Source organism: Ictidomys tridecemlineatus, chromosome 4, assembly GCF_052094955.1.
Source record: "Ictidomys tridecemlineatus isolate mIctTri1 chromosome 4, mIctTri1.hap1, whole genome shotgun sequence".
Lineage (NCBI taxonomy): Eukaryota > Metazoa > Chordata > Mammalia > Rodentia > Sciuridae > Ictidomys > Ictidomys tridecemlineatus.
In genome coordinates this window covers 21,146,082-21,159,971 of record NC_135480.1, presented here as the reverse complement: position 1 = coordinate 21,159,971, position 13,890 = coordinate 21,146,082, and the positions used below count along the sequence as shown (strand labels likewise).

Sequence of the window (13,890 nt, the reverse complement as noted above, 5' to 3'; positions counted from 1 at the left end):
GTCCTTCTTGGCGCCCTCCCAGTCCAGCAGACCCTGCGTGATCTGCAAGAAGCGGCCAGGCCAACCTCCAAGCCTCCCCACCTCTTGTGCCCCTCTGCCCATTTTCAAGGCTGTTTCCTGCTGGGCCTTCCCTCTGGGACAGAGGGTCCTGGGGAGCATGGCCTGCCGGGAGTGGACCTGAACGGGCTGCTTTGGTCCTTGGAGCTTCCCTTTCCTTTGCTCATGGCAGGCCGGGTCTCAGCTGGAGCCTTCGAGGTATATTTGGGTCAAGCCTCGGTGACCCCCGCTCTGTGACCTGCACACCTGAGGTGACTTACCTGGAATTTGGCAGGCACCCTTCCTGTGGCCTTCTCCCTCTTCCTCGGGGTTTGAGTTTTTAGCTGAGCCATTTAATAAAGAACCAGGGAGCAGCCAGGTGTGTACTTCCAGCCGTGGGACCCCCTCCCACACGCACAGTCACAGGCTGAACCTGGCCGTGAGCAGGCACCAGGGATGTCACTCTGGGGGTGACTAGGGCCCTCTGCATCTCTGAGTCTGCCCCTCCCTGCAGCCCTTCGGGGCACCCAGGAAAGTGGGTCTGAAAGCTCTGAGCTCACTGAATCCTTATGGAATCCTTGGAGGAAATGACATCCCCATTTTGTGAACTTGAAGCTGAAGCCCAGAGAGAGGAAGCCAGGTCCATGACAATAAGGAGCAGAGCGCCAAGCTGGGGGCCCAGGCGGCCCGTCTCCAAAGCCCACGCTTCCGCCACCTCTGCCCGGAAGACAGTGGGTGCTGCGCTCCTGAGGGAGGGGAAGGGGCTTTGGTTCCTCCAGCTGCAGAGGGGGAGGCCACACGTGGAGCTGTTTGGTGCTTGGATGGCCGATAAATTGCTTGCAGAGAAGGAACCCGGATGGAGCAGGGCTGTCCAGGAAGGGGACACGGGAATGGCTTGGGAACCACCGTGGGGTCATCTTTCACCCCGGAGGCAGAAGTAGCACCTCGACTTGACGCACGTCCTAAGATGTGCATCCACCGGGCACCGGGCAGGTGGGGCATCACTCTCCCTGCGGCCACAGGAGGAGACGTTGCCTTTCCATCTTAATAGGGGAGTGTGACGGCTGGTCCTCCGGGGTGTGAGCTCGGGCTGCCCGGCTTCACCCCCTCAGAGTCACTGTGCCAGGCTGCTCAGCTGGTGAGTGGCAGAGCTGGGGCCAGAACCCACCTCTGCTCCCTCCCAGCCCTCCGCTGACCACATGAGAAGGGGCCATGGAGGAAGGACCCCAGGATAGGGTCACGGTCCCCAGGTCTGTGACTCCTACGTCTCTGAGAAGGAGAGAGGGAGACCCCTGCTGCGTGAACCCCGCCACGCAGGGATGTGCATCGATGGGGGGCATCCACTAGAGGATTGAGACCCCAGGAGTCAGGAGGGGTCCTGCCACCTCCCCTCGGCAGGGGCAGAGCAGGCTGTTCCCCCAGATGTCAAGGGAGGGGGGACCTGCCCCACGAGGAGTTGAGTCCCGTCCCTGCCTCTTCCCAGCCATGTGACCTGGGCCAGGGACTCCACTCTCCTTTTTCCTGTTTCCTTACCTAAAATTGAAGGAGGAGGACGCACACACCTCGCGGTGACTGGGAGAGAACACGCGGTGTTGACCACTGGTCACTGAAAGACCCCAGCCTCAAAGCCTTAAGCTTAATGTTAAGAAATATAACGTTTTGCTCTGCAGTCACAAGATGCTTCCTCCTAACCGCAACCCATGCCCCACACCCCCCATGTTGTAACCCATACGTTAATACCCTCATGTCAAAACCGCAAGATGTCCCAGACAGTTAAGAAACCACGAGATGCTCCAGAGGGGCAGACTTGAGCAAAAGAGGACAAAAATAGGAGCACATGGGTGGGGTCTCCAAACCCACTCTGCCCCCTGTGACCACTTTTAGGGGAGCTTGAGAGGGGGCCAATGAAATAGCTGATACTGTGCCAAGCTGTCATGGGGGGGCCAATGAAATAACTGTTACTGTGCTAAGTTGGAATCTTATCCCTTGCAACCTATAAAAATCCTGTAACCCCGAGCCCATGCATGCAAGCTGCCTAAGCCACGGCTGAGGTTCTGCTTTGCATCCATAGGCGCCTATGTGAATAAATTCCTCCTGCTGATTGCATCCAGTGACTCGCGTGTTCCATTCTGGGTTGGGGTCTCGGGGGTCTTTCATTTGGGGGCTCGTCCGGGATTACCGGAACGACCCAGACCCAAATCCGGAGGACACTCGACTTCACTGGGAGGTAAGCCGGCAAATACGAGCTCTCTGTCTCTATATTTGTCTCTATGTTTAATGTCTTGCGCAGCGTCTGTATTCTGAAGTCTACGCGTAGCTCAGTATCTGAAGGCAGCTTGAGAAGGAGCTAATTTGAGGTTTAGCTCGGACTTCTCCCCTGCCACCCTGGGAGACGTCCCAGGGATCCGAAGGGTCCATTTTTTCGGGGCCCCCAGTGTTTCTGAAGGATACACTGCCTTTGTAGGCGAAAGAGAAGTACTAACTTCTCCCAAGCCATCTGAATTCGGTTTCTGCCGGCACCGCGCAGCGCTCGTCCCGTTCGGTCTCGTCTTTGTACTACTGTGTCTGTCTGTCTACTTTCTGTCTGAAAGAAATATGGGGAACACCCTAATTACCCCTTTGAGCCTTACTCTAGATCATTGGCAGGACGTCCAAAAGCGCGCAAACAACTTGTCCGTGACGGTCAAAAAGAAGAAATGGAAAACTCTCTGTGCCTCAGAATGGCCTACATTCAATACCAGCTGGCCTCCTGAAGGAACCTTTAACATTGATTCTATCTTACAGGTGAAGTCTCGAATCTTCATCCAAGGTCCTCAGGGACACCCTGATCAAATACCCTATATTATTACTTGGGAAGATTTAGCTTCCACGCCACCCTCCTGGGTAGCTCCTTTCTCTCCTCCTAAGTCTCCTTCTTCTTCTTCTCCCCTCGAGCCCTCTGCCCCTCTCCTTCCAGTTCCTCCTCTTCTACCCCCTCAAACCTCCCAACTTTACCCTGTTCTCGACAAATCTGAAACTTCAACTAAGCCAGGGGCAACACCAAAGAAGGTTTTGCCACCAGAAGACTCAGCCCTAATTGACCTGCTAGCTGATGAGCCTCCTCCTTATCAGCCCCAGCCCTTGCCAGCCCTTGGGTCCAATCCACCTTCCTCGGAGGAAGAAGAAGATAACCAAGAGGGTCCAACAGCCAGTGCTCCCCCAGATCCATCCCCCATGGTGGGACAGCTCCGAGGACGACGGGATCACACTGCACCAGGGGACACTTCTAGAGTTCTCCCCCTGCGGCAAATGGGGGGTCCCAATGGCCAATATCAGTATTGGCCATTCTCAGCCTCTGACCTTTATAACTGGAAAACTCATAATCCTTCCTTTGCTAAAGACCCTGTAGCTTTAACCTCTCTGATTGAATCTATTCTAGTGACTCACCAGCCAAGGAGAAACAAAAAGTTCTTTTGGAAGCTCGCAAAAATGTACCAGGGGATGATGGGCGACCTACCCAACTCCCAAATTTGATTAACGAGGCTTTTCCTTTAACCCGGCCAAACTGGGACTATACCACTGAAGCAGGTAGGAACCACCTACGTCTCTATCGCCAGTTACTCATAGCGGGTCTCCAAGGAGCAGGGCGTCGGCCCATTAATTTGGCCCAGGTAAGACAAACTATTCAGGGAGCAGAGGAGAGCCCAACAGCATTTTTAGAAAGACTAAAGGAGGCATATCGGAGGTTCACACCCTTCGATCCTGATAGTGAGGATCAGAAAGAAAATGTCTCTATGACATTTATTTGGCAATCTGCCCCAGACATCAGAACTAAGTTGCAAAGACTGGATAATTTGCAGGATTTCTCTCTAACAGATTTGCTGAAGGAAACAGAAAAGATATTTAACAAGAGAGAAACTCCAGAGGAACAAAAGGATAGAATCAGGAAGATGCAAGAAGAACGAGACCTTAAGCTTAGAGAAGAGTCAGACAAAAGGGAAAGAGAAAGTGATCGAAAGCGTAACAGGGAACTAAGCAAAATATTGGCCACTGTAGTTCAGGCAGGACGTCAGGGAGACAAAGTAAGTCAGGACAGGGAACGGAGCAGACCCCATGTAGACCGAGACCAATGTGCCTACTGTAAGGAAAAAGGACACTGGGTAAAAGACTGCCCAAAGAGACCCCCCAACCCTAGAAGAGGTGCAAATCGGGCCTCGCAGTTACTAGCATTAGATGAAGACTGAAGGAGTCAGGGCCAGGAGCTCCCCCCTGAGCCCCGGGTAACCCTACAAGTAGGGGAGCAACCTGTAACCTTCCTAATGGATACGGGAGCCCAACACTCAGTGCTGACGCAAGCACCAGGACCCATAAGCCACAGAACAACATGGGTCCAAGGTGCCACCGGGAACAAACCATACCGATGGACTACCGAAAGAGAAGTACACCTTGCCACAGGTAAGGTTTCTCATTCGTTTCTACATGTGCCTGATTGTCCGTATCCACTACTAGGAAGAGACCTGTTAACCAAATTGAGGGCCCAAATTTATTTCAAGGACGGGGGTGTCTCTATTACCGGGCCAAACCAGACCCCCTTGCATGTATTGACTTTCAAACTAGAAGATGAATACAAACTTTTTGATAAGTCCTCACTACCTATTAAAAACATGGACTATTGGCTTAGTTCCTACCCGGAGGCCTGGGCAGAAACTGGAGGAATGGGAATAGCTAAACAACAACCTCCAATAGTCATATAGCTAAAAGCCACTGCAACTCCTATTAATATTAAACAATATCCTATGTCAAGGGAGGCCTACCAAGGCATCAAGCCGCATATCAAACGCCTCCTAGATCAAGGCATTCTAACATCTTGCCGGTCGCCCTGGAACACCCCGCTGCTACCGGTCAAAAAGCCAGGGACTAATGATTATCGACCGGTTCAGGACTTAAGGGAAGTTAACAAAAGGGTAGAAGACATTCACCCCACAGTGCCAAATCCCTACAATCTCCTCAGCACCTTGCCTCCGACCCATACCTGGTATACTGTTTTGGACCTAAAAGATGCCTTTTTCTGCCTAAGACTGTCTCCCCAAAGTCAGGCCCTTTTTGCATTCGAATGGAAAGATCCCGAGGAAAGGGTTTCTGGACAGCTGACTTGGACGAGACTACCACAAGGATTTAAAAACAGCCCAACGCTCTTTGATGAGGCTCTGCACCAGGACTTGGCTGAATTTCGGGTAAGACACCCTTCCTTAATTATGCTTCAATATGTGGATGATATCTTGTTGGCTGCAACCTCCAAAGAAGACTGCCTAACAGGTACGAAAGAATTGTTGCAAACCTTGGGACTACTGGGGTACAGGGCATCAGCAAAGAAGGCCCAAATCTGTCAGACAAAGGTTACCTATCTTGGCTATGAACTTTACGATGGTCGGCGCTGGCTGACAGCTGCCAGGAAAGAGACTATCTCAAATATACCAACTCCCCAGAGTCCCAAGCAGCTGCGGGAGTTTCTAGGAACCGCAGGTTTCTGCAGACTCTGGATTCCTGGGTTTGCTGAGATAGCAGCCCCCTTGTATCCACTGACTAAACCAGGTATTTCCTTTACCTGGACTGAGGAACATCAATTGGCATTTGAACAAATTAAATTGGCTCTTTTATCGGCCCCCGCCTTAGGTCTGCCAGACATTACCAAGCCTTTTGATCTGTTTATAGATAAAAAACAGGGTTATGCAAAAGGGGTTCTAACCCAAAAACTGGGACCCTGGAGGCGCCCTATAGCCTACCTGTCAAAGAAATTGGATCCAGTGGCAGCCGGATGGCCACCTTGCCTCCGGATGATAGCAGCTGTGGCTCTTCTGATTAAGGATGCCACCAAACTGACTTTGGGACAGCCATTAACCCTATTAACCCCTCATGCCATTGAAACCATAATTCGCCAGCCACCCGACCGCTGGATATCAAATGCCCGGCTTACCCATTACCAGTCTTTGTTATTGGATACTGACCGGATCCAGTTCGGCCCCTTGGTGACATTAAATCCAGCAACCCTCCTGCCGCTCCCAGAAAAAGCAGATCCTCACAACTGCCAGCAGATTCTTGCAGAAACACAGGGGACCCGGCCAGACCTCACAGACCAACCAATGAAGGATGCAGAGCTAGTCTGGTATACAGATGGAAGCAGTTATCTGCTCAATGGAGAACGACGAGCAGGAGCGGCCATCACCACTGAATCTGAGGTAATATGGGCGAGTGCGCTTCCGGGCGGGACGTCAGCTCAGCGGGCAGAACTGATAGCTCTGACTCAAGCCTTAAAGCTGGCAGAGGGGAAAAAGCTAAATGTATACACAGACAGCAGATATGCTTTTGCCACTGCTCATATACATGGGGAAATTTACAAGTGCCAAGGATTACTAACCTCAGAAGGAAAAGAAATCAAAAATAAGACTGAAATATTAGCTTTACTTAAAGCTTTATTTTTGCCTAAGAAATTAAGTATCATGCATTGTCCCGGCCATCAGAAAAAAGACACTCCAGAGGCCAAAGGGAACAGATTAGCAGATGAGACAGCCAAGAAAGCAGCTCTAGGGCCACAGCTCTTAATAATGACTCTATTGCCCCAACAAGTAGACCCACCGCATGCTAACCACGAAGAACAATGGGTCTATGAAGACAAGGACTTAAATGTCATACAGAGACTGGGGGCTACCTACAGCCCAGAGGACAATACCTGGAAATATCAAGGAAAGACTATCATGCCCCTTAAAGATGCAAAACAACTAGTGAAGTCCCTACACAGACTCACACACCTTGGAGCTAAAAAGATAAAAGAACTTTTAGACCGCGGGGAAGGTACTTTATATCTCCCAAACAGGGATCAACTTCTTCGCCAGACAGCAGAAAATTGTCAAGCATGTGCCCAGGTAAATGCTGGTAAAAACAAGATTGGAATCGGAATTCGAATAAAAGGGCATAAACCTGGAACCCATTGGGAAATAGACTTTACTGAAATCAAACCAGGTATGTATGGCTGTAAGTATCTTCTAGTTTTTGTTGATACCTTCTCCGGATGGGCAGAAGCATTCCCGACTCGACATGAAACTGCTAAGGTGGTTGCAAAGAAACTATTAAAAGAGATTTTTCCCAGGTATGGGGTACCTGGGACAATTGGATCGGATAACGGGCCTGCCTTCGTTTCCCAGGTAAGTCAGATGGTGGCCAATATATTGGGGATCAATTGGAAATTACATTGTGCTTACAGACCCCAAAGTTCAGGACAGGTAAAAAAAATAAATAGAACTATTAAGGAGACCTTGACCAAATTAACGCTTGAAACTGGCACTAGAGACTGGGTACAGCTCCTGCCTTTAGCCTTATATCGGGCCCGAAATACCCCAGGCCCACAGGGACTAACCCCATTTGAGATTCTGTACGGTGCCCCACCACCTGCTGTTAACTTTTATGAAACTGAAACCTGTGCCTCCCTCGCCCCATCTATGCAGACTCATTTGCGTGCCTTGCAGCTGGTTCAGAACGAGGTCTGGAAGCCTTTAGCCGCAGCATACAAAGAGGAACTTAAAACCCCATCGCTGCCACATCCCTTCAAAGTCGGAGACACCGTCTGGGTACGCAGACACCAGAACAAGAACCTTGAACCACGGTGGAAAGGACCCTACACTGTCCTGCTGACGACTCCTACTGCAGTCAAAGTGGACGGCATCTCTGCTTGGATCCACGCCTCTCATGTAAAGACTGCTCATCCACTGGAATCCACCAGCACCTCTTCAGGATGGAAATTGCAGCGCACTCAAAACCCGCTAAAGATAAGACTCACTCGCTGCTGACTTTATTCACTTTATGTCTAGCTCTCCCCATGTCAGCTGCCAGGCACCACTTGTATAACCCCCCGCACCCCCGAAAGTCCCAGACAGTTGGGGATCCTAGAAGCCGCAGTACAGCAAGATCTGAGGGCAATAGAAACCTCTGTAACTGCTTTAGAAAAATCTTTAACCTCCTTATCAGAGGTAATATTGCAAAATAGACGGGGTCTAGACTTATTGTTCTTAAAGGAAGGAGGGCTTTGTGCTGCCCTAAAAAAAAAAAAATTGTTACTTTTACACAGATCATACAGGGGTAATAAGGGAATCCATGACAAAACTCAGAGAAAAGACTAGATGCACGGGAAAGATCCCTGCGGAGCTCTCAAAGTTGATTTGAAGGCTGGTTCAATAAGTCCCCATGGCTGACTACTCTATTATCTACTATAGCTGGACCCTTGATTATCTTGCTGTTGATTTTAACGTTTGGACCCTGTATTTTTAACAAATTGATGCAGTTTATAAAAGACAGGCTTTCTGTAGTACAAACCATGGTCCTTACCCAGCAATATCACTTGCTTCAACAACAGGCTGAATCTGAACCCGAACAGGCAGATCTATGGATATAAGATTATATCCCTGATAAAAGAAAAGGGGGGAATGAAAGACCCCAGCCTCAAAGCCTTAAGCTTAATGTTAAGAAATATAACGTTTTGCTCTGCAGTCACAAGATGCTTCCTCCTAACCGCAACCCATGCCCCACACCCCCCATGTTGTAACCCATACGTTAATACCCTCATGTCAAAACCGCAAGATGTCCCAGACAGTTAAGAAACCACGAGATGCTCCAGAGGGGCAGACTTGAGCAAAAGAGGACAAAAATAGGAGCACATGGGTGGGGTCTCCAAACCCACTCTGCCCCCTGTGACCACTTTTAGGGGAGCTTGAGAGGGGGCCAATGAAATAGCTGATACTGTGCCAAGCTGTCATGGGGGGGCCAATGAAATAACTGTTACTGTGCTAAGTTGGAATCTTATCCCTTGCAACCTATAAAAATCCTGTAACCCCGAGCCCATGCATGCAAGCTGCCTAAGCCACGGCTGAGGTTCTGCTTTGCATCCATAGGCGCCTATGTGAATAAATTCCTCCTGCTGATTGCATCCAGTGACTCGCGTGTTCCATTCTGGGTTGGGGTCTCGGGGGTCTTTCAGTCACGGGCAAGGTTGGGTCCCGAGCCCTCCACGGGTATCGTTCACTGAATCTCCTCGCTCCGTCTCACAGAGACCCAGAGGCTCAGCAAGACCCCACACCAGCGCTGAAGGGGACGGTGCTGGACTCGGAGCTCAGAGGACTGGCCCTGGCCAGCCAGGGTCGGCCAGCAGGTGACCTGCAGCTAAACCACGGTGCCCTTTGGCCTCTCAATTCCGGCAAAACTCGGTGTTTAGCAGACAGATGCCCAAACCTCCCTCCTCCTCTTTCCCCTTCCCTCTTTATCTCCCCTTCCTCTCCCCACGAGTGGCTTCTAGAAGTGGCCTGGTGTCCTTTCTGACTCCCAAAGTGTATCCAGCTCAAAGTCCTGCCTCGAGTCACTTTTCTTCTGTTTTGTATTTTTTTCCTTCTTCCTTGACCCAGAGCCAGGCTGAACTGCCTCCCCGCAGCGCCCTGGCCCCGGGGCGCTCACGGGAGCCTCTGCACTCAGCCCAGCTCCGGGCCCAGCCAGGGAAGGACACGCTGCCTGGCTTCTATAATCGCACACGTGCGTGGCAGAGCCTGCAGCCCACGGCCGGCTTCCTGCGCAGACTGACCACTTTGGGAGAAAATCCGCCTTCTTGTTTGTGGGTTTCTGGAGACATGCATTGGAGCTCCTGGTTACTATGGAGACCCGTGACACAGCCACAGACTTTTCTTAGCACAGAAACCAGTCTTCTCCCGTCTCCGCCTGGCCCCACAGCGCACAGGGTCTCGGGACCCCCAGGAGAGGCTGACCCTGGGCCTCCCTGAGCCCCTGCACCCAGGGACTCCGGTTCCCTTCCTGACAGGTGTAGGCCTTGGGTCAGCAGAGGGTAAAGTCAGGGAGGGCCACTGCGGGGTGGAGGGAGGGAGCGGGCTGTGGGGAATGCGGATGGGTGTTCTTCCAGGGCCTGGAGGTGAGGCCCTGGCCCTGGAGTCTGGAGGCTCTTCCGGCTGGAGGGGCAGGGCAGAGGCCCTGTGGACCGGGTGCCAGAGCTGGTCCCCCGAGCCCTGGCCTGTGAGCCTGGTGCCCACGTGGCTCTCACACAAACACTCGGCGAGCGCCTGGTGACTCTGGTCCTCTGTCCCTGCTCCTGAAGCCCGAGCTGTCCTGCAGGGCGCCTCTCAGACCCCCGCTGCCCACAGACTGGGACCACCTCCTCCCTCCTTCTCAGCACCTCCGGCCTGGACGGAGGCCGCCTTCACCCCATCGCGCTCTCTGTCCTCGTGTGCAGCAGGCCCACAGCTGCCCTACGCCCGGGGCTCACGGTGTGGCAGAGAGGCAGCTCACAGACTCCGAGGAGGGAGGGACGTCGGAGAGACCGGGCACCTGACCGCAGACGGGGCTGGTGCAGAGCCAGGGGACTTCCCAGGGTGTGGAGGCCTGGCTGGCTTCTCAAGGACGTGCATGTCACTGGAGGGCACGAGGGGGGGCATTCAAGATGGCAGGACAGCGGCACAGAGCCAGGGAGGTGAGGGGAGCGGCCTGCGGGAGCCCAGGAGCCCAGGTGGGGGGGGGGACGAAGTGCAGGCCCCAGGACGGGGCGGGGGGGGGGGGGACGAAGTGCAGGCCCCAGGACGGGGCGGGGGGGGGGGGCAGGGAGCTGTGGGGAGGCGGGGCCCAGCGAGAGCCGCTGTGCGCTGGGCTGCGTCCACGGGCAACAGGGGCCACAGAAGGTTCTGGGGAGGCAGGACCCGGGGGGCGCCCGAGGCTGAGAGGTGGGGGGAAGCAGAGAGGGAGAGGGCAGCTGGGTCCAGGTGGGGGCTGCGGCGGGGCCAGGGTCCGGCAGTGCAGGGACAAGCAGCAGAGGACCCGAGGTCTGTTAGGAGGCAGAGCTGGCAGGGCTCGGCTGTGAGGGGACGGCCGGGGACGGGGAGGAGAGGGTGACTCTCAGAACCGAGTGTCACGGGCAGCCGTGTCCCTTCAGGTCCCAGGTGGGAAGCCAGCAGGTTTGGTTTAGGGAACACTGGCATGAGGGCCTGGGGACACCAGGGGGACACTCCTGGCATCTCGTGGCTCGCCAGGCCAGCCCTTCCCAGGGACCGTCCTCGGGCCTGTCCCCAAGCCCACGCCATGAGACTTAGGCCCACCCTCCCCCTGCCCTGCCTTCACCACCAAGTGCCAGAGACCCTTGGAAAGAGTCTCCGGCTGCGGGCCCCGCACTGGGCACGTCTGAGCCGCGTGGCCGCGCCGTGCCTCCCGGGAGGGCATCGGGGAGCCCCTGGTAAAGGAGGATCCCCGAGGCGGCCCTGGGACAGCGGGGAGACACCCGTAGGTCGGGTGTGGGTTTCAGTGCCACCACTTTCTACCTGGACGGTCACATTACCTGCCCCTTGGTCCCCTGTTTGCAAAGCGGAGCTGGTCACAGTACCCACTTCCGTCCTGGGCCATGCTCAGTAGGACATGTGGAGGGCCCCCGGAGCTGGCCAGGCCCTGGCTGACCTGGTCACCAGAAGCCTCCCTCCCTCCCCTCTTTCCCGCCCCCCCCCCCGTGGTCCCCTTTGCAGATCCTCCAGCGGAGCCCCCCGGCCTGGCCGCCGGGGTCCAGGGAGGCTTCTCAGCAGGACGGGCTTCCGTTGCCTGGGCCTCGGCTGCGGCTGTCCTGGGTGCGCAGAGCGGCCTCTGTGAGAGTCTTTCCTTGGTCTCCCTCCCCATGGCCGTCCTGGCTCTCGGGGGATGGAGCCGATGGGGGGTGTACAGCCAGAATTTATTTTAAGGCATTGACTCACACAATCACGGAGACTGGCAAGTCCAACAGGTGCAGGGTGGGCTGCAGACAAGGCCCGGGAAGAGCCAGGCCTCCGCTGCAGTCCAAGTCCAAGTTCAAGTCTGAGTCTGCAGAGCTCCCTCCCGTGGGGGGTGCACTGCTGTCCTCTGGAGGCCTGCAGCGCATTGGGAGGGACGCTCTGCGTTTGCCGATCTGAATGTTAATCTCCTGTGAAAACACCCTCCAGGAGTGTCCAAGGTCACATTTGGCTGTGTGTCTGGACCCCACGGCTGGCCAAGCTGACCACAGCGCGGGCCATCAGAGCGCTACTGAAAACACAGAGCTGACAGCCCGGCCTCAGGGCGTGGCTCCCGCTTCCTTCCACTCCCTCGGGGGTCAGGTTGGAGAGGGACCAGCCCCCGATGTAATGTCCACCTCAATCAGCCCAGGCCTCTTGGCCTGTGCAGGGCAGGGCGGGGCCTGGGGCCGAGGCTTGAGGGCTGAGGGGTGGGCTGTCCACCAAGCCTGACTGGCACAGAGCCATCTCAAATGCAGGCCCCAGGCCCGGGTCAGGGGACTTTCCCTCCGAGGCAGCCCCTCGGGTCTCGGAGGGTGCGAGGCCAGCCTTCCTGCCTCTGGCTGCTGGTCCTTGTTCCAGCTCTTAAACCAGAGGACTCTGTCTAATTGTCATTCACTGGAGAGCCCCCAAGGGACAGATGGCAGTTTCATTTCCTGCTATGTCTTCTCTGGGCTGAAAATCCCCAGCTCCCTCACGGGGCCACGTCTCTGTCCGTGTGAGAGCCCGGCAGTGGACCCTGCTCAGACTTTTGCTTGGCTCCTGCAAGCCCTAGGAGAGGAATCACCTCCCTCTTTCTGGACATTCCACCCCTATTAATGTGATCAAAGGTGCTGCAGCCGGACTGCGGCAGATGGTGGCCCGTTACGGGGAGCCCCGGGACACTCAGGGGTAAGTGACGAAAAAAAGCTGCCCGTCCATAGATAGGACGAGAGCAATCTGCTCGTCCCTAGGCAGATAGGGCGAGAGGAAAATGGCCATTTCGAGAAAATGGAGAAGATTGATGCAGTATGTTGGTGTCTTGTTTTGTCTCAGTGTACTGTATTGTCTTTATGATGAAAATATGGAAGGGGTGAGAGGTAAATTGACAAGGGAAAGAGACACCCCAGTGGAACCAAGCGCAGTTAGGGCACGTGTTGACAGAAGCCCAGGAACTCTAGTCAGAAAGAAAAAGAAAGTTCAGAAAAAAAAGGATTATCAAAAAAAAAAAGTTTCAACGAAAGGCTATTACTGAATACTTATCTTACCGGAGGATGCGTGAATTGTTGTGGCAGTTGCCACGTGCGCGAGTGGGTCACAGTGCAGCAAGTACTTTCCAAGCGGAGGCAACAGCCGGCTCTTCCACTGCCGGGAGCCCAAATCTAGACCTGACCTGGAGGCACAGTCTCCCAGGCTCTTGCTCCCTGTGTCCAGTAGCAGTTTGAGTCCGGACACTCCCCGGACTCTCCTCGGGCCATCTGGGGCTGCCCAGGACGCTACAGCCAGCAGAAGACGCTACCAGCGTCCCTGATGTTTGGTCATTTTCAATGCCAATAACTAAGCTACGATGGTTCTCCCACACCTGGAAGCTAATGAGTAATGAGCACTATTAAGGCTCATTTCAAATATAACAAAACCTTGAGATAATGTACTAAATTGTTCAGAAGGTTGTTTTCTTAGTGGAATGCTACAGGATTTTCTTTAGCCATCCGGAGTTCCTGCCTTCTTCCCAGTGCCGGTAAAGACCAAGGTGGAAGAATTTCCAGTGTTGCTGAAAACTGGATGAAACTTCAGCTGAAAACTGGATGAGACTTCGGATCCAAGCTAGCTGCCTGCAGAACTTACCTGGACTGTGATTTAAGCTAGCTGCCTGCAGAACTTACCTGGACTGTGATTTACCAGGACTGTGAGTTAATCTGTTGAGACACTGCTTTACCTGGACTGAGACAACAAACTGTAATCTACAACAAATTGTAACTCGGTATCTTTGCTAACGGGTGTCATTGCTGGTATAATTTTTCCAAGGGCTTCTTGCATGGAGCCATCAATTGGCTTGGTATTGTAGCAT

At 53.9% G+C, this 13,890-nt stretch overlaps 1 protein-coding gene across 2 annotated transcripts; it reads left to right on the top strand.

Moving 5' to 3' along the window:
- Positions 1-2,271: 2,271 nt before the first annotated feature.
- LOC144377042 (uncharacterized) lies at positions 2,272-8,989 on the top strand. Of its 2 annotated transcripts, XM_078046162.1 has the most exons (3): positions 2,302-5,249; positions 6,030-7,032; positions 7,515-8,989. In XM_078046162.1, exons 1-3 carry the CDS (start codon positions 4,812-4,814, stop codon positions 7,589-7,591), a joined length of 1,518 nt encoding a protein of 505 aa, XP_077902288.1. In that variant the 5' UTR covers positions 2,302-4,811; the 3' UTR covers positions 7,592-8,989. The 2 variants fall into 2 exon arrangements, 1 of the variants encoding a protein (XP_077902288.1); XR_013437599.1 differs by lacking the exon at positions 6,030-7,032 and having other exon boundaries at positions 2,272-5,249.
- The last annotated feature ends 4,901 nt before the right edge of the window (positions 8,990-13,890 follow it).